The following is a 24,414-nucleotide window of genomic DNA, read 5'->3' as shown; positions in this document are numbered from 1 at the left end:
GATTTGTTGTTCTACGCATGTTGGGAAACCTTAAGAAAAACCTGGTCTTTGACAGTTACCAAACGTGCCTTTAAGATGAACGAGACAGTGAACGAAGATTATAATAAGATGCTTGGCTGGCATTCAGTCTGCTTTGAAATCAACCTCGCGGTATTAAAATAAAAAACCCAGACAGCCAAATGAAAATCCGTCTGCTTTTTTTATGATAAGTCGTTATTAAGTATCTTATATGACTAACAAATTTGGTTGCAGCTATATTTTCAAAGTCAACATCTTATCGTTGGGGAGGAGGAGCGATGGGATGAGAGAATGCAATGTGGAGAAGTTATTTTGTCAAGTTTGATAGGATCTATAAATCCATGTGGAGGAAATGGCTTTACGGTGGAGATGTGAGTAATGGAAATTTATTGACTGCTGTGTATAAATTCCCATTTGGTTTGAATAATGTGCCTGTAAATCTTCATGGTATGTAATTAAAGATGTAAAACTGTCATGGTCCAGCGTTGAAGTAACATGTTCTGTAAAGTCTGTCAATAATGAAGTACACGTGTTCTTTCTTTAATGGGAGGGTAATTTATACTATTGGTCATTACTCAACAAATTGGTGCCCATCAATAAGCTTAGCCATCAACACTTCGTATGTAAGAAGCACCACAGCTGTTCATTATGTATAACATTATGAAAAATGATTCCCTTTTAAGACACTGGACACCTTTGGTAATTGTCAAAGACCAGTTTTCTCACTTGGTGTATCTCAACATATGACAAACCTGTGAAAATTTGAGCTCAATTGGTCGGGAAAATCCAAGAAAAATACCCCTGTAAGAAAAATACCCTTGTCACACGAAGTTGTGTGCTTCCAGATGCTTGATTTTGAGACCTCAAAATCTAATTCTGAGGTCTCAAAATCAAATTCGTGGAAAATTACTTCTTTCTCAAAACCTATTTCAGAGGGAGCCGTTTCTCACAATGTTTTATACTATCAATAGCTCCCCATTACTCCCCTGATAATTATTTGGAGTAATTACCAATAGTGTCCACTGCCTTTGGAGAGAATAGTTCAGTTTTTGTTTCATTGTTTGCACATTCTATTCCCACCATTCTGCATTATGTGTACACATGTTTTTCATGAGCCAATTTGTTCTATGGTGGTCACGGCACTATTTGGTTTGGGTAAATTTGTCTGTAACCCAAATCAAACAGTGTTCTCCTATAGACAATGTGACCTGTGACGTCACATGTTTACAAAAGAGCCACAGAGCCTGGACTTCCTGCCGGCACGATTTGTACACAGCCTAATGGAAGAAAACATAAAATCTTATATTTTATGGAGATTGCACTGTCTTCTTAGTGTGATGAAAGGGGCACATCTCAAAACTTGTCCAGCTTTTACTTTCATAACTCTTGGATTTATGTGGAGATTATGACACAAAATGTCAACTTTCCAATATGACCAGTGCAGTATCTTGCCTGCCAGAATACTCAAAGAATGTACAAGGTCACACTTATTGTAAACAGAGTTCACATGGTCTATAGTGTCAATGTCCACCATATCTCAAAAAGTCTAATTATTACATGTACACAAACCCAAGGGCATCTGATTGGACAGAAGTTGGCCAGTGACCATGTGGACTGTTCCATTACGCCCAAAGGGTTTTGAGTAAGACGAGCCCTCTTACATTTACACAGGTGTAATCATTCATGGAAAACTACCTCTATTGTGTAATACAGTTCAGGTATTTGTAAACTTGGGGTGGGGGGTATAGTTCTCCAGAATGTGAAAAAAATAATTCCTGTGGCTGGAGCAAATACAAACTTAATAAGATCAGGACACCCCTCTACTGAACAATACACAACACCCTTTCTTCAGTCTAATTGATGGACAAAGAGTTAACAAATACAGATTGGTACAAGCCACTTATGGAACAAGGTGATAGGTGATTCTATTCCTGAAGAGGGGGAAGAGCAGGTTGTGATTATCAGAGCCAATAAGGAGGGACTTATTGTTTGTTCTGGCATTAGGGATGAGATGTTTCAAGGGGGAGTTTGTGTTCTTACAGTAGCTCAAGATCTTTGCCTCTTATGATGGAAAGGAAAGAGTTAGTGGGCCCGTCAAGGAGTAGGTCGCTGTGTTGTGTAAATACTAAGCGATTTGAAGGGTGAATTGTTTCTGATGTCCAAGGAGATTGGTCAGTCCGTTTTGCACATCGGATGCTTTGAATGAGGTTTGGTATGTGTACTGTTAGTTTATTTCAATGATATTTTTCCTACTTTATTAATAGTCTGATTTCCGAAACTCAAGGAAATTGTGAATATAGCCTGAAAAGGCTGTTAAAGCCTTAACTAATTGTACATAGGTTAGCCCATTTAGGCTTACTTGATAAAATTATTCTACTTTTTTTTCCAAGGGCAAGATATCATGCCTGGTATTTTTTGTATTTGTGTCTTTCACTATGTATTAATGAAAAGATGTGCTGAATTCTGTTTAAGATGGCTTCTTGGGCTATGAGTCTTTAAAGGGAGGGGGATGGATTGGGATGGGGAGGAATTTAAGTCCAGGTGGGAACGCCTGGGCCCAATTTCATAGAGCTGTTAAGCACAAAATTTTGCTTAAACAAAAAATTCATTGCTTAGTAAAATCAAATTACCGGCCAAGATACCACTCAATTGTTATGCTAAGTAAACAACAGCTAAATACTAGCCATAAGCAATGTATAGGGCATGAAATTTTGGCCAGTAACATGTGTAAAATAAGCGAGCTATTTTCGTGCTTAAGCAAATCTTTTGCTTAAGCAGCTCTATGAACTTGGCCCCTGGTAGTGCCTACAATTAAACCAAAGCAAGTCTCGTTAAACTTTCCACGTGGCAGCGAGAACAAAGTCTAGTGAGAATACGGATGTTTTTTGTCTCTATGGTTGTCTGACATTCACAACAATCGTAACAGTAAACAGTCGCCAGCCAATAAAACCTTGTTTGCTCTTTCTTTCTGCCAAAGGACCTTACAGTCAGTCCTAGCTAAGTAATTAAATCCACTCTCTATACCCACATCTCAGGTAACAAGTCCTTGAGTAATTCTAGAACAGTTTTTTGTTTTGGTCGGGGACCCTGAAATGGTGTAATGGAAGATGCCTTGAAGACGGGCTTGAAGTAACAGGTGATAACATCACAGTGTTTTGTAATCGTTCACGTTCCTAGATATTGCTTTTTTCCTGACTTTTATTACCGCGCCGCGGCGGCCGGCTAACATTAAAGGGAAGATAACAAAACTATTGATATTTTGTTTATGAATTGTCATTCTGCTTTTTGTGATAGCAGAAAATATTGTTTATAACTTTTCGGCTTATCAAAAATAAGCAGGAGTGCCTTGGACTTGGTGCTTGTAAAATTGTTTTTGGGGGCTGGTAACCATAATTTTGGTGAGCAGAAACTTGTTCATCTTGGCTGTTTTGTGTGTTTAAAGCTGCTCTGTTAACTTTGCCCCCCTGCTGAAAGCTGTGTAAACTGTTTTAAATATTGAGTCGTAATGTATTGATGTTTTAGCTGTAATTTTTAGTTCACAAAAATAGCACCATATAATGAGGGGGTTTTGTTTTTTACAAGCTGTTTTTAAGCTCTAACGGATGTACCAAGAAATTGTGTCCTCATTAGTGTTTAGGTGTTTGTGTTACTAATGGCGTGTCATGGTCGAGTGTGCGTACTCAAGAGTGTGGTTCGAGCCCTGGTCTTGACACCTGTGTCCAAGAGCAAGACACTTTAAGGGACACAGGTGCCTTGGATCAGGCGAGTTGGTCTATGAAAAGCGTTTGAAACCGTTTGTTATAAAATACATATGGTTAGAAAGATGTTTTTTAAGAGTAGACTATAACGATCATTCACACAAGCATGCCTAAAAATTGCATGGTTTTCCACATGCCTCGAAGCAGAATCCCTTTAATTAAGCATTTTGGCCTATTGTTACGTCCTTGGGATGGTACAGAAAAGTAAGGTCCTGTTTGTTCCATAGTGTAATGCAGGGAAAAGACTGAACCAAGCGCACTACTACAAGATAAGGGATTTGCCCTGGTGTGTTTTTCAAGCATATAGCTGGTTGTAGCTTGCACTGCATCACCTTGTAAGCCCATACAACAAGGGGTAATAATTATGCATGGGTCTGATAAAAAGGTACATCAAGGGGTCAAATAGTTCAATCTAGGCCTCGTGGAAATATTATGTTTGTTCACAAAAGGAAACTTCAGGGGTATTGTCCCCTGAATAATTGATACAATTTTATTGTACGTGTACTCTCAAATAAGTTGCCGCTATTCAGGCCCCCCCCCTTCCACACCCCCCTCCCTTCTCATTTCTCCTTTACCCTCTCCGGCCGCCTCCACAAACGTCTTACTTCTCCCCCTGGAATCTGAGCAAATTCACAGCTGAGTGCTCATCAGTTACGTGTCTGGACCACAAAGAAATCATGCCAAGTTCAAAACCTTACTCTCTGTTGCCGCCAAGCAATCCACTCAGTCCCAGCATGGAGCAATAAACTAGTTTATTGCTCCATGGTCCCAGACAGAATTACATGTTTTTTAGTTTTTTAATAACGACTCATTGCCTACAAACACACGCATGACTAACCCTAGTGCCTTGAGTTTCCCCCCTGTGAAGTGAAACTAAATATTTTTTTAATTAAAATAAAATTGAAAATTCAGACGTGTGCAAAATTGCTCACTTTAAGGGGGTGTAATATTAGTATGGGAGCAAACGTCATTGACCCAGTATGAAGTATTATTACAAAGAACAAGGATATAGGGTTGTTTTTACATTAAAGGCTCACGTACAATTGTACGATCTCGCTTCTTTGTGAAGTTGTTTACTAACGATAAGCAAACTTTTGTACTTTTCTGTAAGCGTGGCATAATTTTACTGTAAGCCATGCCCATCACCTCATACATCACCTCACACAACCTCAGGCTTCACTGATTTACCATAAGAAAAAGGATAGGGTTGTTTTTACATTAAAGGTACATGTTAAGTACCATCTCACTTCTCCGTGAAGTGTTGTTTACTAACGACGAGCAAACTTTTCTGTAAGCGTGGCATAATTTTACTGTAAGCCATGCCCATCACCTCACACAAACTGGCTCCACCGATTTACCACTAAGTAGGAGTTGCATTGCATTTGGGCTTGCAAGGGTCCTGGGTTCGAATCCCACCCCCCGAGTAACATGCTTGTGATATTTTTTTCCCATGACTTGGGGAAGTACTCAGTAGGCTATACGGTGCTAACATACATTGGTGTATGGGTTAAAAAAAAATTCCCAATCATGGACAAGTTCTACGTCTTTTGCTTGTCATAACCTCAACATGATCTTAAATTGTATCTTTCAAAATGTCAAGGACGACACCATCAAATTCATAACCAATTTATAGAACTTCTGTCTACAATTTTTTCCCTACCTCAGTAAAAAGATACACAGCCTCGCTGAAAAAGACAAGCGTTGAATTGTTTTGACATGTTCACGACGGCGCCATAATTTATTATAATCAAGAACTGCATCGATGGGCTCAAATTACAAAGTGCAGCATTTCTTTTTTTCTCTTCTTCTTATTTTCACAGAAAGGGAGATTCTGTAAAGTATAGTGTGACTTCAGTGAAAACACAAATGTTGATATTAGTTTTTCTTATAAAACCTTCCTTTTTTTTCCCCGCGACCCTAAAGTGCCCTTGTATCCACTCATGCAAATGTGATACTTTATACTGCCCATCAGAGTGGAAACTGAATACATCTCTGACAAGTTTGTTTTGTGTTTGTGCAGTCGGCTTGTTTGAGTTGACACTTTTACAGAATGGTCTGTTTGTGTTTAAACTGCAGCAACAATACTGTACACTACATGTAGAGGTTTGGGTTGGAAAAAAAACCTGTTATGCTTCTACTACTACAACTATTTATTTTTTAAGATTTTAGTAAAACTATTACTCAGAATGGTCACTTAAATTGTAACGTTCATATATCAATATCAGTTGATAAGAACTTTACAATTTTAATAGAAATGACAAATAAATTAGTATCTCGTAAATACTTTCAAAGTTTAGCGAAAAGCATTCAAGCATTCAGAGATCCCACAAATCTCTTTTGCTTATCACAATTGCAGCAATGAACACAAACAATATACAAATTTTCACAATCTGCGCTGTATAATTTACCATTTGTTGTTTTCACTGAAAACTTGTAGAATTTTTTGTACAGCTTAGCCGTGTGGTTTATTGAAAGCCAGGCTTAGAAAATGCAGCTGTTCTTCCCAAAACCAATTATGAAACTTAATTCTCAAAATCATGATTTTTGCACACCCAGATTTTTAGCAGTGTTTTTTTTCTTTTTTTTCGGGGGGGGGGGGGGGGGGGGCGGAGGGGGGGGGTCAAAGTTCTACAAGACTGACTGTCATGGTTGAAGTAACCCAAATCAATATACCATTCAAGTTGAAGGCCAGCATTGGAGCACAATTTGTAGAGCCTTGGTTTGTGCGTGTATGTTATGAATTCAAAGTTTATCAAAAAGAATCAAGTTTAAATAACCATTCAGATTTTCTGTTTGCAAATTACAAAGGCAGTCTGTATATTTATGTACTTCATTGTAAAAGTAAAAACCAAATTAGGATTTTAATGTTATGGCAATGCAGCTTACTAAACTGGTACAGTCTAAAAAACTTAAGTCTAAGAAATCCCAAATGCTTTTCATAACTGAATCTTTTGGAAACCTGTAGGCCCCTACTTGTCAATTCCAGATATGAATTACACTATAATTTCCAACTTGCCATTTCAACTTCTGAGAAAATTGTTACTTCATTGTGTCCGCTGTGAAATGAGGATCCAATTTTGGCAAGACATTTTGTTAAAATGAGGTTGTTATATCAACACATTGTAGTCTACTGTTTAAATATCTCTGCAAATTGTTTGCACATTGATAACAACACTCAGAAAACCTTTTGGAAAACATTCGAGGAACAAAAACCTATTTAGCGAAACTGCCATTCTCTGCTGGCCAAATGCCAGTTAGAAATTTGTTTTCTCCAAGTGGTCCGGCTGACTACTTTAGAGTTGAACAGCATCCCTTTTATGAGAATATAAAGTATGGACTAGCGAACAAGCTGACGGACTAGTGAAATGACAAGCTGAATAGTCTGGCTGGCCAGGTCACCGAAAGAGAAGATAAGGAGCAAACAATGGCAACCTTCTTGAACCAGTTTATAATGAGTCTTGTCTGCCTGTTTGTACTTTTCTTTCAGGGATTGAGGTAAGACTGAGCAGCAGGGGTCCAAACAACCCAAGCACCATGTTTATTTGTCAATGGCCCGGAGTTATCCTTCAACTCTGGTAGCCAGAGGCTTCACTGATCAACAAAACACCTTTTTTATCCCTCCACCATGAGTGGGTGATTTTGTTGGTGGCACGGAGAACAGATTCCCTATCAGAAGAACTTGACATCTTCTTCAACTATCTACCATTATAGTTTGTTGACATTACTTTTGGAGGAAGTTTCCCTTGGCGCTGGAAGTAACGCATGGATGAAATTGTGTGTTTATTTAAGGCAAAACAGCAGTGAAGGAGGTGTCAACAACAACTGTGGAACAAATTCGCAGGCATTTACCATATTCAGCTCAAACTTTTGGAATAATAGAAATTGTTTACCTCAACCCCATCGTGGGTATAAAGAACAAGATGGCTGAGGGTGGGAGGAGCCAATCAGTGATAACCTCTCACAAAGACGAGCCAATCAGACGCTCAGAAAGTGAAAGAACTAGAAGTGAACGAACTTTGGTGTCGTTTGAGAGCTTTGAGTCAACAACTATGTTACCGGACTGTCGTGGATGGCTAATGGAAACTGAGAGTCGGAAACAGTTCTGGTGTGTTGCCGCAAGTAGAATGCTCGGGCTTTTTAGTTCGTCTGAAGCGGATGAACCCATAAAAGTTCTGACATTAACCAACTTTCAAGTGGAGACTTTTGTTAACGATGTTGACACGTCGATAAATGGCGCTGATTACTCGGTGAGTATTGATAAACATGGTTCTAGTATCGCTGCTTCAATACCCAGGAAGCAGGAGTACGCTATCGCTTTGAAACCGCTCTGCAAGGGAGTCGAGCAACACTTGTTTCTGGTCCCATCAGAGGAAGAGCATTTACTGTGGAGGAAAGCTCTTCGAGCTTCTTGTCCTAGCAAAGTACCGACGTTCTCACGGAGGGACAAAATGCTCAAACAAAAAAAGATCAGCTTCGAGGAACCCTGTCGAACTGACAGTGGGTTGGGGGACGACTTAGAGCCTCCGCTAGACCACAGGAAAAGCGAATCTGGAGACTCAAAGATTCAAGAGCCGACGAGTTTTATAAATGGAGCTCTTGATTATGAGAACAGGAGTGATCACGTGAGTAGCAGAGGAAGTTCTTTTGTGTCGTCAGTGGCGACTCTTGACGACTTGGCGGACTCAAACTCCACCAGCGACAGCAGCACATCAGTCGGTAACAACAGCGCCGTGAATATCTCCGAGTTTGACTTCCCAGACATTGAGACGAGCTCCTGCGGGAGGCAATCCCTGAATGACAGTGTCTTCCTTGGCATGTCTCAAGAACTTGATCTGAATCAGTGGAGTGACTCAAAGGACACGGACTGCTTCACTAGCGATGGGGATTCCCTCCCAAACTCCCCACATCCGCGGCCGACTTCATCCAGCATGAGCTCCGCCGGGGACCCTACCGATGGGCCTTGTCGCCCACCGTCTGACCAATCCAAAACCATGATAAGCAAAGTCTCAAAACTCGTTCAACGTGTTGCTCATATGCGACGACCGCGTTCAAACTCAAGTTTGACCCTCGCTCAAATACCCGATTCTAAGATGTCGGGACCGATGCGCAAAAAGGGAAAGTTGCGCTGGTACGTCTTAAGTGGAACCTCCTTATACTGCTTCAAGAGCAACTCAAAAGACGAGGAATCGGAAGTGATTTACGATCTATCCTCGTACACTGTTGCCTTGGCAACAGAAGAAAAAGAAGACAATCGGTCCATTTGCGTACTTAAACTCACCCACTCATCAGGGAAAAAAGTTCTCTTTACAATAAATAACATGGAAACTGCCCAACTGTGGTTTAAGTATACACAGGATGCTATAGAGACAAGTACATCCAAATCAAGGTCGGATAGTCAGAGGTCGACATCCTCCAATCCCGAATCCCAAGGTCTTGGACGGAATCGCTTGTCGCGTCAGAGCTTTGAGGATGGTTATGGCTTCTTCGAACGTCAGAGCTCCTTGCGATGTGTGAAGGATGCTCTACAGAATGCTGTGGCCGAATCACCCAAGGTTACAAAACAGGTAAATTTATCGCTTTAATTAACAAATTTATTTTGTGGGTGGCTTTTTTTTTTTAGTTTTTCAAACTACTTCTTAGATGAAAACACAAAATTACCTCAGTATGTCTTTCAACATATAAAAGCATACCTTTGTTAAGATCTTTACATTTTAAATGGCTCAATCAGACCATTACCAATTTCACAAAAAAATTTCCCAACTATGAAATGTTGTTTGATATCAAGTAATAGATCGCAAGGGGAAACTGACTGGATAAATTTGAGTTCATATTTGGGTAGAACAAAGGACATTTGCCTGGAGCTGGATATGAACCATCAGTGAACTCCTGACTGAATAATGTCCCAACTGAGCTATCAGCACTGAAACTAGTAACATTTTGTGACTGGTATTCTGCTCATTTCTGCTTAGCAGCAAATTCTAAACAACATTATGAGTTTCTTAATGTTTTTTTTCCGTATCTATATTAGGATTCAAGTTCAGGAAGCTCAGGATGTAATGAGGAGAACCGGGAAGGAGGTTCACTGTCTGACCATGTAAGTAATACTGTAAACTAATGCAACCTTGTTCCCAAGGGGTGATTGATGCCTTGTACCGATATTTCCATAAACCCCCTGGCATTGGTTTATTTATGGCCCCTCCGTCCCCTCTCCCCAGAATAAGGTTACCAGCTAATGTCATATGTACGATGTGACTGGTGCCCTGCTAGATTTTGCTTAATATGATTAAGCATCATTCTCTGCTTAAAAGGAAGACATTTGATAAATCACTCTTTGAAAAATAATGGTAATAAAAACTTTTGGTAAAAGGGATTAGGTACACGTTTGGTAATTACTCAATTCAAAACAAATATTAACTTAAAAACTTGGTAACAAGCATTAGAGAGCTGTTGATAGGTTAAAACATTGTGAGAAACGACTCCCTCTGAAGTAAGGTAGTTTTTGAGAAAGAGGTATTTTCTCACTAAAATAATAAAAGACTTCTAGCTAGAAGTCTTTTATTCCTATCTGAAAGCACACAAATTCGTTCAACAAGGGTGTTTTTTCTTTCATCATTTTCTCGCAACTTCATTGACCGATCGAGCCCAAGTTTTCACCGGCTTGTTAGTTTATGCTTTGATGGGATACACCAAGAGAGAACACTGATCTTTGACAAACCTGTACAGTGCCTTTAAAAAAAAAAAAAACCTTTTGGTATTATAAAGCATTTGAATAATATTTCACTTTGAAGTAAAGTGGTTCATGTCAAAGACTTTTTCACTAGTCCACATTTGAAACTAGATGGGGGCAGAGTGCTTTTTAATACTTAACTAGCCAGCCTGACCACTTGAAGACACTTTTGTCTTGTCCTCATGTGTTTTAACTAGCATCAGCGGACCATTGTTAAGGGAGACCGCTGTTGTAATTATGTGGCGTGCATCCTTTAAGTGTTGTCTTATAATAATGTCAATTTCATTTCCTTGTACTGTGTAGTTTATATGTATGAAGTCATTTTGTTAAAGGGATGCCTTTTTGTTCAGTTCGACCTTCAAACAGTACACAGTACAATGTGCATGCCTTCCAATAATGTTTTAAAGTGGACTAATAATGAACACAACTTGTAAACTGACTTTTTTTTCACTGGGCTTTAGAATTTGTTTGCACTTTTATCGGAGGATTTTAATCAATGTTTACCTGTATGTGACATTTTATATTAAAGACACTGGACACCTTTGGTAACTGTCTCAAAGACCAATCTCCTCACTTTGTGTATCTCAACGTATGCAGAAAATAACAAACCTGTGAAAATTTGAACTCAATTGGTGGTCGATTGCGAAAGAATGGAAGAAAGAACGCCCTTGTCGCACAAATTGTTCAGATGCTTGATTTCGAGACCTCAAAATTTAATTCTGAGGTCTAGAAATCAAATTTGTGGAAAACTACTTCTTTCTCGAAAAATTGAGCCGTTTCTCACAATGTTTTATACTATCAACTTCTCCCCGTTACCCGTTACCAAGTAAGGTTTTATGCTGATAAAAAATTTGAGTAATTACCAATAGTGTCCAGTGCCTTTAAAAGACAGATTTCAAGAAACATTAGTTATTTATTATTAAGATATACTTAAATAACAAACATTCAAAAATTAGTTGTTTATATAAAATGTATCAATTGCAGTATTTCCAATCATAATTTTTATTCAAGACTTTTAGACCTTTAACTTATAGATCTGATGGACTATATATTGGTATTTTGTTATCAACAACAATGACTTAACAAATAACAGCGTTTGAGGTCTGCAAACAACAAAAGTGTATCAATCCACAATGTGCATGTGTAGGCCATTCATTCTCTCGCCCCCCCCCCCCCAACCCCAAAGAAAGGGTCAAAATAGAAGTGAATTTCAAGAACTCAAAGTCCTGAATTGAAAAGTAATTATGCTGAAAGTTAAGGGGAAATCCCCTTTTGTAATGAAAACACGACTCAATTGAATAGATGGATACAGACATGTATGTATGTAGGTTGGTTCATCTGAATATGGTTTTATATGAAAACTTGAGCAGGTTGCAATTGGGTACAAAAGGCAAACAATATTGAATGTTTGTATGAATTCGTTTCGTTCGTGACAACACACTGAAGTGACGTGGGCAAAATGTACTTTTGTAGAGCTGAGTGGTTGTTAGTATCTGTTCCTCATTAGAGTGATGATCTAGACAAGCGAATAACTTCGTCTCTGATGTGTTTTTGGAATTCTTGGACTTCCTGTTTCCTTTGGATAATCACACCAATTTAAAAGCATGGTATACATTTTCATATTAATACGTTCACCCTGCCTTTTTGAGGACACATATTCATTTGCTAACTTATGTACCTCTGAGTACTTCGTTATTCCATTGATACATTTCAAATTTGAGACGTTTTGGAACCAATTTGCCAACTTTAACCGGACTATAACAAAGACTGGAGTCATGATTTCCATGGAGGTTTGAATCTAGAACTACGTCTGTTTTCTTCGTCACGGAGCAACAACGAGGACCCTCTTTATTGTTGGAGCCTGTTTATAGAGCAAGTGGACGCTCTGATGAAGTGAACAAATGTATGGTCTCGTCGAAGAACAAGTAGAACTAAACGCAGACCTGATCTGCACCTTCGGTGGCTTTGACTGACAGCTCGTCTGTAGCCAATGACCATTGCCGTAGCCGAAATCACTTCAATAAGACACGGCTTATCAAGCAATTGACTAAGTGCTAAAGTTTGTCATCTTTGATTTTGGGAAAACTGTCACAAACAGGCTCCCCTACTGTCTGTTACTTTGTTACAGGGATCAAATTTGGGGAGAAAATCCTCATGACCTGCAGTGCTTGTAACTCAAAATATTTGTGCACTGGACCAGACATTCTTTTACAAGCAAAGATTCAAAACGAATCTTGTAGAGAAGACAATGAAGAAATTTCAGTTTTAGACGATGGAGGAAAACCCCTGTAGGGAATAATCACGCAGTCGGGTACATGTTTGGATTGAAAAACCAAATGCACTATGCAAGGCTCTCGTCTAATATAGGCTCCTTCCAATCGGGGTCCACAGAAGTGAAAGGCCTGAAGAGAAAGCACTGAGCCAACCTGACCAACAAGATCTTCGATAAGTAGATGATTATTATTTTCAATTTCATTTTTTTGTGTTTTTTACAGGAGAGCGTCACCCCACCAGCGACCCACTGGGCCTCTTCGGAAGATCTCTCGTCGTCGGTGGAGTTCACCGAGAAGAAGAGTCACCCAGCAATCCGCTTCATCATGAAACGCTCCAGTAAATCTCAGCTTCTGAGTAAACGCTCCCTCCGACAGATGCCAATCCCGGCAGCTGATATTGTAGACCCTACCATGACGGGACTACTGAGTGTTTACGTGCAGAACAAAGGCTCATGGAAAAAGTAAGTCAGGGCTCTGTGTGATTTTGTTTGATTTTTTTTCCCCTTGATTTTTCTTAAATGGCAGTGGACACTATTGGTAATTACTCATATTAATTTTTAGCATAAAAACTTACTTGGAAACAAGCAATGGAGAGCTGTTGATAGTATAAAACATTGTGAGAAACAGCTCCCTCTGAAGTAACATAGTTTTCGAGAAGGAAGTCATTTTCCACAAATTTGATCTCAAGACCTCAGAATTAGATTTTGAGGTCCTGAAATCAACCATCTGAAAGCACACAACTTTGTGTGACAAGGGTGTTTTTTCTTCCATCATTATCTCGGCAACTTCGACGACCAATTGAGTTCAAATTTTCACTGGTTTGTTTTTATGCATATGTTGAGATACACCAAGTGAGAAGACTTGTCTTTGACATTTACCAATAGTGTCCCGTGTCTTTAAGAATCTTCCTGTAGCCATGGAGGTTGTGAATGAATGTTCATTTCTTAATATTTCTTGGAAACTAAAGGATTGGATTGAAAGCCAATGACAATCACTTTTAAACACATGGATAATTTACCATAATGTTTATAGCAAACTTGAGAATTGCACTGCACTCTTCCAAACTCCAATGCTGTATCTGTACCCTTATGATTTGTCTGCTAAAAACCGAAGGATCAACTTCAAAAATGACGAGTCATTTCTCTGCAATGCACTTTGATCAACTTAAAGACACTGGACACTATTGGTAATTGTCAAAGACCAGTCTTCTCACTTGGTGTATCTCAACATATGCATAAAATAACAAACCTGTGGAAATTTGAGCTCAATTGGTTGTCGAAGTTGTGAGACAATAATGAAAGAAAAAAACACCCTTGTCACATGAAGTTGTGTGCTTTCCAGATGCTTGATTTCGGGACCTCAAAATCTAATTCTGATGTCTCAAAATCAAATTCAAATATTTTAGTAGAAAATTACTTCTTTCTCAAACACTATGTTACTTTCAGAAGGACTGTTTCTCACAATGTCTTATACTATCAACAGCTCTCCATTGCTTGTTAAATATGATTGTTGCATCACTAATAATAATAATAATAATAATAATAATAAGCATTTATATTGCGCCATCTATAGAAAACTAATCAGAGGCGCTGGAGAGGAAAAGAAACCAAAACAAAGAAGTTTATACAAAGAAAAGGATCAAAAGAGTGCGTAATTACAGTGACTTAGGAAACAAATAGGTTTTTAGTTGCAATTTAAATGTGTCTAATGAAGAAGCTGTGCGAATGGCTATTGGTAGAGTACTCCAGAGGGTTGGTGCTGCATATGAAAAAGCCCTATTACCATAAGAGGTGTGTGTCCTCGGTGTCACAAGAAGACACTTGTTTGATGATCTGAGCATAGAGTAAGGATCTGAGGCTGCGTTGAGGGAAGGTATTGTGAAATAAGTTCATTGAGATAGCCTGGAGGAATGCACTAGAGGAATGGAATAATGTTTCAGTTTATATTTGACCATATTCATTCAGCTTAACCTTTCTGCTAATGGCCTTTTGTTCTGTGTAAGGTCAAAGTACAACAAAAGATCCTCTACTTTACAAAAGAACCAGTAAGTGTTAGGCATTGTCTGAATTACAATAGAGCTATCTGTATGGTGGATCAACTGGGATAATCTATAATCAATGATAGGTTTGTCCTGATCCTCAGCACACAGATCAATGGTACCTGTTTGTAATATAGGGACAAATGAAAGATGTCCTGGATTGGATTTGTGTACCAATAAGGCCATTTAAAAAAAAATACCAGTTGATCGTCCGCGGGGTTTCCAAAAAGAGGATGAGGGCCTTTTTTTTTTTTTTTTTCTTTCAAAGGTGGCTGCCAAGCATTTTGATTCAAATTGCCCACCAATTCTTCAGTTTAAAGTCACCACTTACTTTATGTAGTTATAAGTTCTCAAAAGATTAGTAAGATAAATGAGAAATACACGAAAAAGTTAAAGTTACATATAATGTAAAATAAAAAATTGTAAAAAAAGGATGCGGCCTCAAAAAAGGATGCGGGAGGGTACAATCATTTTTTTTTTTTTTGGGGGGGGGGCCTTATGTGGATCAGTAGGGACTTATGCTTTAAGGATGTCCCAGTGTTTGTTGGGCTCTGGTGTCTGCTTAAAGGCTATTTTAAACATGTAGCATAAAATCAATGTTGTGTGCGTGCGTCAGAGGTGGATGTTGACTTCAGAGAATGTGTCTAAACTGAACAGAATAATAATACATAGATCAAGCTACTGGGAATGAAGTGTACGCCATACAGCCATTGGTGTACAGAAACATACAGCAACCCAACTGCATTCAGTACATGTATGTAGTGAGTAATGCGAGTATGTTGATGGAAAGAACTGAATAACTACACAAGTGGAACTGCTGGAGTTATATTTATGTTGTGATCCGTAACTTCAACAACGACCTAGACGATGGAATACTTGGTTGACCTCAAAGTCTCTCTATCATAGAGTCTCACTTTGAATGGATGTTTGAGGAGGGTCATCAGCTTTGCAAAGAATTAGACCAAACCTTGGAAGTTTTCTCTTACACTGTACTTGGTGTATAATGTTAGGTTTGCGGTAACACCATTGTGATATCTACTTTGCTACGTTGTTGTTGTAAAGAAGTGTTTGGCTATCCACATCTACTATCTCGGAGTAGAAAAGGAGAATATCAATGGAACGTCTACTTTCTTGTAAGAAGTATCCACAGTTATTTTGTCTGCTATCTCATAGTGGAATAAGATAATACCAAGGAACTTCTACTCTCCTGTAAGAAGTATCCACAGTTATTTTGTCTGCTATCTCATAGTGGAATAAGATAATACCAAGGAACTTCTACTCTCCTGTAAGAAGTATACACAGCTATTTGTCTGATCTCAGAGTAGGTTCAGAGAATATCAAGGAACTCCTACTTTCTACAATTGTTTGTGACAAGAAGTGTCCAAACAATCCTCATTTTGAAGGAACATTATCATAATGGAACTGGAGTTGTAAAAAAGAATTTGTTTTGACTTGTGCATTATATACAAGCTGAGGTCTCGATTTCAAGCATCTGAAAGCATGCACATAACTTGCGCGACGAGGGTGTTTTTTCTTCCATTATTCTCTCGCAACTTTGACGACCAATTGAGTTCAACTTTTCACAAGTTTGTTATGTTACGCATGTTACCAAAAGTGTACAGTGCCTTTAAATTCCATGTATAAATCATTCTCTTTAACTTCATCATATCTCCGTATCGTTGTCATGACAATTAGCAACAGATGGTCATACTCTCCACCCCCCCCCCCCAATAATTTTGTATCACAAACAACCGTAGACAAAGATCCATTACAATTTGAAATAATCCACTGTAAATCCAGTTAATACGTTCCCTCTTCATGCATAAGTAATTTTCCATTGTAATTCTAGCTGTGAATATACGCACCTACAGATGATATGCAAAGAACAAAACAACCTTGACTGCATGGGATTCAATTGAATATGGCAAATATTTTTTCTGAAGGACCGTCCGAGCGTTTAGTTAGAGAGTTAAACAGCAAAGGATTGACCATAACACTGTACGGATTTGTAGAACTCGAACGTTCAAAGTGAACATGCATGTTGACTGCAGAAGAAGCCAAAAAGTTATTCCGATGATGTCATTTTTTATGATGGTTGTAGCTGTATGAGTGAGTACATAACATCAGCAACAAACTGAAATTGTTTGTGGATTTTAATTCAATCCAATCCAATGTTGCATTTAACATATTGTGGGGCTAAAAAGCTACTTTAGGCAGTGCACAGATTTACAAATAACTTACAGGGTTTAAAGAAGGTAATGGTGAAAGACTTCTCTTGAAATATTAGTCCATGAAATGCTTTACTTTTTGAGAAAACGGTAAAACAATATAAATTCTCGTTAGCGAGAATTACGGATTTGTTATAAACACATGTCATGAAACGCGCGAAAACAGGAGTGGGTTTTCCCGTTATTTTCTCCCGACTCCGATGTCCAATTGAGCCTAAATTTCCACAGGATTGTTATTTTATATATAAGTTGTGATACACGAAGTGTGGGACTTGGACAATACTGAAAGTGTATAATGGCTTTAAGTTGGTGCGAATTAATTAACAATTAGACCATAGCGTCCAGTAGCGACTTGCACTGAAACGCCTATGGCGGCCGCAAACTTTGATGACTAATCCAAAATGTTTAGAGGTTTGTTATAATTATGCATAGGGAAACACCATGTGAGGATTCTGGTCTTTGACAATTCCAAATGTATACCCAGCCTTTAAGCTTCATTATGAAGCTCATGACATCGGAGTTGAAAATCTACATCTACATGTTGTACCATCAATCGATGTTTAAAGTAGAACACATATTGACTTTCATTATGAAGGATCTCAACTTGTCTGTTTTGTCACCCGATGCCAGGAGTATAATGTTGACCCTCCTCCTATTAATGAATTGATTCGACCTCCTTAACTAATAGGGCTGTCAATTTGCTCTTGTCTGCTTTATTATGTTAGTACAGGGTGTCCCTGTTCGTGAAGACGGCATACTGTAAAAAAAAATAAAAAAATTGCAGAGCTTTTCAGTAGCTGCTTCCAAGTCTATCTTTCATATCTCAAGCCATCAGGGCAAAATTTCATCGCTCACTGCTTGGGGAAGCAGGGAATTTTTCTTGTAGGCTCGGGAACTCCAGGTTACTAGACATTCTCGCTACATGATAGCGCAGAAGTTTGGCGCTTGCAAGGTAAGCGGAGAATGGTGATCGTAAGCGCAGAATTCGACAGTAAGCAGAGTCATGAATGCGGGCTCTCTACAGGGTGCGTTCGTTTAGCTTCCCTGGGTCTATACCTTGCGGTGCTCACTCTAATGAGCCCCTGACAAGAGCTAAAAGAACGACCTCTCACAGCTCTCGTAGTGACGTCGTTTACCTGGGGCCAGCCCCCAAGTGACCCACTCCACAAGCAGGGCACTGGGGGCTGAACTGGGTGAGCCCCTGGAATGACGTCAAAAGCTATTCCAACGCACCGGGGCAGACAGGGGATGACCCAGGGAAGCTAAACGAACGCACCCACAGTGATTTTAGCTTTTGCCCCACTCCAACAAGCACTGCTAAGTAGGGTTTTAAGTTACGGTAGTCCTTGGGGAAAACAAAAGTTGCAGGCCTTTTGGGTATAGGGGTAAGAACCCAAGACTTTTAACGTTCTAGTTGTTGGTCTTTGAAGTTTAAAAGAAACATTTCAATTCTAAAATGAAATGTTTGTAATTATTCTTTAGATATTGGACGGTCCTGAAAGATGACTGGTTGTATTTTTACAAGCGTCCAACGGATTCATCAACCAGTGATATAATTGAAATACCCCGCTATACGATTCAACGAGAACGAAGGATGGCCGACAGCGCACCTCTCACGCAGCAGAGATTCATCTTCAGCGTGACGGATGAAGACGTAAGTATTATTTCTTTTAAAGATGTAAGCCTGTTTCTTTTAGAATATACTGCCCCCCCCCCCCCCCCGCCCTGTAAAAAACATCAGCCCTTGTGCCTGATGTGGCGACATGAAAATCTTTAATCGGTCCCCATATGTAAATTTGTTGACCTTTCCTAGCTGCATGATTACAGCAAATGCAGAGAAAAAATCTGAAATTTGCCAGAGTGGGTCTCAAATACCAGTAGTCATAACAGCAGTGCAAATACTACCCAAGGTCAACAATGATTTGTGTACACTGTCAACAGATAATTCACCAAACTAAATACGCTTTCAGTAATAATAATAATAATAATAATGATGTTGAACATTTCTAGTGCGCCATGTCTGTCAACGATGGCACTCCTGGCGTAAAAAGCAAGAACTCTGCCAATAGAATTAGAATTATAATATTTTAGTGTCCGCATCATAAATATACAGAACTTTAGTTTCCTTTGGCACATTAGAATAACATTATTTTTATTTAAAAGCAAGACATCAAAAGTTTGAAGGCTATGGTTTCTTGGATGAATTTTGAATTGGGAACCAGTATCTGCTTTTCTGAGTAAACCCTATTACTACATTTGGTTTTCCTTTGTGAATTCATACAGGGATCCGATCGTGCCATTTTGATGGCCGATACAGAGAAAGACACCCGAGCCTGGATGAACAAGCTCAAGTCTCAAGCCAAACAACGTCGGAGTACAACGCTGGATGGTCTTAACCTGGAAAGTGGACAGTCCTCTTTGCTACATACATCAGGTGAGTTCGATGAGCAATGTTAAAAAAACAGCTTAAATACTCGTTTATTTTTACACTTTTTGTTTTACTTAATTCATTTTCTTTTATGCTATAAGCTAAGCTACATGTATTATAACTTGTGTTCAATCGTAGATACTATATAAAGCGGTTTGTAACTTTTGTAAAAAGGCACTTTATAAATATGAATTATTATTATTGTTATTATTATTATTAAAAAAATGGAAAATATATCTGTACAGTTGGCATGGAGGTTAGAACCAGGCCAGGAATAACATGCACACTATGTACTCAATTGCTTCTGGCCGTGGCCTTGGTGCCCCATCAAAAGGTACCTGTACCGACTTTTGGCGGGGAAGTTTAAGGCTCCAATAAACATAATCAAATTGTTTCCTGTGATTTTGCCAATTTGCCTGCAATCTGAAATTGTTGTGTTCTCTTGCCAAAACTACAAATTTGTGTTCACAGATTCCCGCAGTACACCTAAAAAATGGCAGACAAACCAAGCTGAGATTCACAAGCAGAGATTACTGCATGAATTAGTCCTTCAGCAGAACCAGGGTGGACAACAGAGGGCAGCAGACCCTTCTAAGGTAAGCTCTATTCTAAATCTAATAAGATCAAACGAACTGTGATTTTCAGCATTTCAATTAAATTTCCTCCCTACTGTGAGTGTTTCTCTAGACAACCAACTAGTGCCTCACTATGCAACAACAGTTTCATTTTGAACAGATTGTCCTAAGAATAATGTTTTGTACCCTTACACCTATGATGAGCACTGTAAAGACGATGTGACCTATGTTTATATTCAAATTGCCCTCTGTTGACAAAACACTGTATACGTCATGTTTCGCCGGGCAAAAAGATGCGTAGTCATGGTAAGATTGCATACACTTTCTAGCTGGCTGCCAAAACACAAAGGTTTTACCCGGCGGTATGCACTCGCGAATCATGTTATGGTTTTCGAGTGACGTCAGAGGTCACATCGTCTTTTATACTCGGTACTTTCCCAGAGGCAAATCACTAAGAAGGGATTTGAAGTCACAATCTTTGCATTGCTAGAGCAGATGTCTAACCACTAGACCACCAAGATACTCATGCTCATCCAAGGCATTTTTAAAACCTGCAGTCAATAAATTCAAATTTGTTTATGTTTCAGTCCGAGTTGGAGAACCCAGAAGTAACCAAGAAGAGAGCTGAGATCCTTACCAAGTACCAGAAGGCCAACGATAACGAAGAGGAGGAACAAGTGCGCCTGATGACTCTTCTCAATCGACGCCGGATGTCTGCACAGGTCAAGAAGGACGTCTTGGAGAGGACGATGGCGAGTAGAGCCAAGAAGAGGATGGAGAGGATCGGGAGCGTCGAGGAAGCCTCCATGGAGGAACAGATCAGGACCTTGAATGCGAGACTCTCTGGGATTGAGGCGGAGATGCATGCCAAGAGCTTCCAGAAGAGGAGCCGCGTTCAAGCCCTGAAGGATAAGGAAGACTTGGAGCTGCAGCTGCTGGAGCAGAAGGAGAGGCTGTCCCGCTATCGACTGAAAACTCACGACGCTCTGCAGAGCACCTCGGATCTCAACAGCACTCTCGACGAGATGGATGAGGATACTGCTGATTGTGGTGAGGATTCAGCAGAATCCCCAAAGAGGCGGGAATCACCATCGTTGCTGGAGGGAAAAGACGATACAACAGATTGTAGAGACCGATCACTGGGGGAGAAAGTCAGCCAGAGGTTGTCACCATCTGTGCAGAGGAAAAATGCAGATGATGACTCACAAACTGATAAATCGCCAAATACTCGCCGCAGAAGACTTCTGCCTGTGCTGCCTGATAAAGCAGAGCCTAAACTAAACTCAGCTGGGGGAAAGGGTGACGTACCCGGCAGGTCAAGCCATCAACAAGAAATACTCAGTAGAACTTGGGAGAAATCGCCCAGTGTCAATCGTAAATCGCTGTCAGAGCTTGACTATTTGCGGCAGCGAAGTTTGAGTGATGTCTTGGAACGGAAGTCTCCAAGTCCGATACACAGTAGAAAGATCAGCGTGGAAGGGCGGTTATTGCCACACACGAATAATGTAACCACCTCGAAACTAAAGGCAAACCACAGGAGCGACTCGGTGCCCCATCTGCCACAAACCTCCCCGGAGGTTAGTAGGGGACTGAGGACAATGAAACACTCGATATCCAGCTCAGACATGAGCCACGCAATCACGAAGAGTCCAGGCCAGAGAAGGGGTAAGGAGCATCACGGCACCGGTGCCCAGAGCTCGCCGAAACCCCGCCGTAAAATCAGCGTCCCGATCAGGATGCCTTCTATGGACAACTTCTTCAGCTCCTCCTCAACGAAAGGAAACAAGGACAAAATGCGGAAGATCAGCTCTCACAGCAGCTTATCCAACATAACCAGAGGGACACACAAAGTGCTGCCTCAAAACGGCGACACCAGGAGCCTTTCCAGCTCTTCATCGTCAATCCACTTGAGTACACCTACTTCCAGCGGCTCGCCAGATATCAACGGGAACGTGCATCACCGTGGTAAAGGTCATGGAGGTCAAGTAGAGGAAATAGATCCAGAAGTCTTACGGGACATTGAGGTAGGTTAACATGATATACAGAATTAGGGGTAGAGCTATTAAACAAAATAGTCACAGACAATGTTTTGTGTGATTAGCCATTGTACATGTTGTGTAATTGAAGTATCAAACATTTTGGAATTTGGACTTAATCCGTTTTGCGAGTCAGGATAAAAGTAGTGACAAAAACATGCACAAAGAGGAGCATGTAAAAATATCCTTAATTTTTGTTTATTAATTGACATCAGCTGTTAAAGTTTTCTCTATTTGTGTTTACAGAGAGTATTTGTATTTGATTTTACATCCAAATACCACATATCCTTTTAAGCCGCACAACAAATTTCCCTTAATTTCCCTGCAGCATTTATTTTTTAAAGGTATTTGATAAACAGCTGTCCAAATGGTGTGAATTTGATGGTAATTGCTTCTTATCTTTGTAGGAGTTTGAAATGATGGCACGCAAGGCACTTAGGGATGCTGGATGGACCTTCAGACTGTAAGCACGCAAGACACTAAGGGATGCTGGATGGACCTTCAGACTGTAAGCACGCAAGTCACTAAGGGATGCTGGATGGACCTTCAGACTGTAAGCACGCAAGTCACTAAGGGATGCTGGATGGACCTTCAGACTGTAAGCACGCAAGTCACTAAGGGATGTTGGATGGACCTTCAGACTGTAAGCACGCAAGTCACTAAGGGATGCTGGATGGACCTTCAGACTGTAAGCACGCAAGTCACTAAGGGATGCTGGATGGACCTTCAGACTGTAGTAAGAGGGCCTGTTCAGACGAAGTCTTGATTGGGGATTTTGTATTGGTCACTGGCAGAGTGCGCAACATTGACTGTTTGGAATGGGAGACTCGGAGGGACTGGGCAAGTCTATATACCTAGATTGAAACAGCTCTGGATAGGCCTACTTATCTCCAGTAATTTGTGTTGCGGACAGTAATTTGTGTTGCAATATCGGCGACTACATTGGCAGAGTGCGCAACATTGACTGTTTGGAATGGGAGACTCGGAGGGACTGGGCAAGTCTATATACCTAGATCGAAACAGTTCTGGATAGGCCTACTTATCTCCAGTAATTTGTGTTGCGGACAGTAATTCGTGTTGCAATATCGGCGACTACATTGGCAGAGTGCGCAACATTGACTGTTTGGAATGGGAGACTCGGAGGGACTGGGCAAGTCTATATACCTGGATAAAAACAGCCAGGTTTTTTTATTTCCAGTGATTTGTGTTGCGGCCGGTAATTCGAGTTGCGATATCGGCGACTACATTTTGTTTACAAAATGAACATCCTCAAGACTCGTTCAGATGCTTCTTTAATTTCAATTTGTGATGTCGTCCTGAATTGAAAATTTTGATGCAAAAGAGAATGTACATTCTTTTCTAAGGAAAAGTATCCAACTTTGTTTTATACTCATCATAACTGCTTCAGTGGTGTATGAAATATTCTGTCACGAAGAAGCGTTCAGTGTTATAACATATTAAATTTATTTTCATCGCAAGGCTAAATACATGTATGTAGTGAACAGAATTCTATGGAAAACAAGAAATACTCTTGCTATCTTTTATCCATTATCTTTGGGTTTTGTGTCACTTTCCTCTTTAAGAAACTGTCTTAAATTGTTCACTACTTTTTATATGTGAGGTTCAAGTATAATCAAAGCTCAATCACGGTTCTGCAAACGAGACGGAATTTGTAGTGGTAGAATGTTCTATGTGTTATTGCGCTTTCAGGAAGTCAACCCCCAAAAAATTTGGATTGATTAATTTTATTTCTTACTTTTTAAGTTATTGCAAGACAATGTTTCAGAAGCATATTTTGGAGACTTTATTATCTTACAACTTTTTACGGTCAGAGATTGTTAAGTGGCGTGTCTTGGGCTTATACATGGGTTAGAGGTAAGAACATTTTATCACAGGTATGGCAGTTGTAGATGTAGTTGCTTCATAAACAGTTATGTAGGTATAGTGCATTCTGCTCTGCCAGCCACACTCCTAATAGTGGATACCCATGCCTACATCCTTACGGACTGTGAAGGGGGTTTATAACTCTGTTTAAAGGAACACGTTGCCTTGGACCGGTCGAGTTGGTTTTTGAAAAGCGTTTGTATTCGTTTGCTATAAAAATGCATATGGTTAGAAAGATGTTTTAAAAGTAGAATACAATGATCCACACAAACAATCCTCGAAATTGCACGGTTTTCCTTTTACCTCGTCGACTAACACGGTCGGCCATTTATGGGAGTCAAATTTTTGACTCCCATAAATGGCCGATCGTGTTAGTTTGCAAAGTAAAAGGAAATTAAACCACGTAATTTCGAGGCAAATTTTTGTGGATCATTTTATTCTACTTTTAA

At 39.7% G+C, this 24,414-nt stretch overlaps 1 protein-coding gene across 1 annotated transcript; it reads left to right on the top strand.

Moving 5' to 3' along the window:
- Positions 1–253: 253 nt before the first annotated feature.
- LOC117302317 lies at positions 254–22,571 on the top strand. Its single transcript, XM_033786212.1, has 9 exons — positions 254–389; positions 7,264–9,340; positions 9,805–9,870; positions 12,999–13,237; positions 18,525–18,696; positions 19,326–19,476; positions 19,942–20,066; positions 20,633–22,069; positions 22,489–22,571. The coding sequence occupies exons 2-9, from the start codon at positions 7,697–7,699 to the stop codon at positions 22,546–22,548; spliced, it is 3,894 nt and encodes a 1,297-aa protein (XP_033642103.1). The 5' UTR covers positions 254–389; positions 7,264–7,696; the 3' UTR covers positions 22,549–22,571.
- The last annotated feature ends 1,843 nt before the right edge of the window (positions 22,572–24,414 follow it).

The sequence above is a fragment of the Asterias rubens genome, chromosome 18, assembly GCF_902459465.1.
Source record: "Asterias rubens chromosome 18, eAstRub1.3, whole genome shotgun sequence".
In the NCBI taxonomy this organism is placed as follows: domain Eukaryota; kingdom Metazoa; phylum Echinodermata; class Asteroidea; order Forcipulatida; family Asteriidae; genus Asterias; species Asterias rubens.
The sequence above is the reverse complement of the archived record's forward strand: the minus strand, read 5'-3'. Positions and strand labels throughout refer to the sequence as shown.

Bases quoted from the DNA above. Each gene is read 5' to 3' on its own strand.
- LOC117302317 (XM_033786212.1), top strand. From the start codon at position 7,697: ATGGCTGAGGGTGGGAGGAGCCAATCAGTGATAACCTCTCACAAAGAC. The intron at 9,341-9,804 runs GTAAATTTATCG...TATCTATATTAG, and splicing joins CACCCAAGGTTACAAAACAG to GATTCAAGTTCAGGAAGCTC. The intron at 13,238-18,524 runs GTAAGTCAGGGC...ATTATTCTTTAG, and splicing joins AACAAAGGCTCATGGAAAAA to ATATTGGACGGTCCTGAAAG.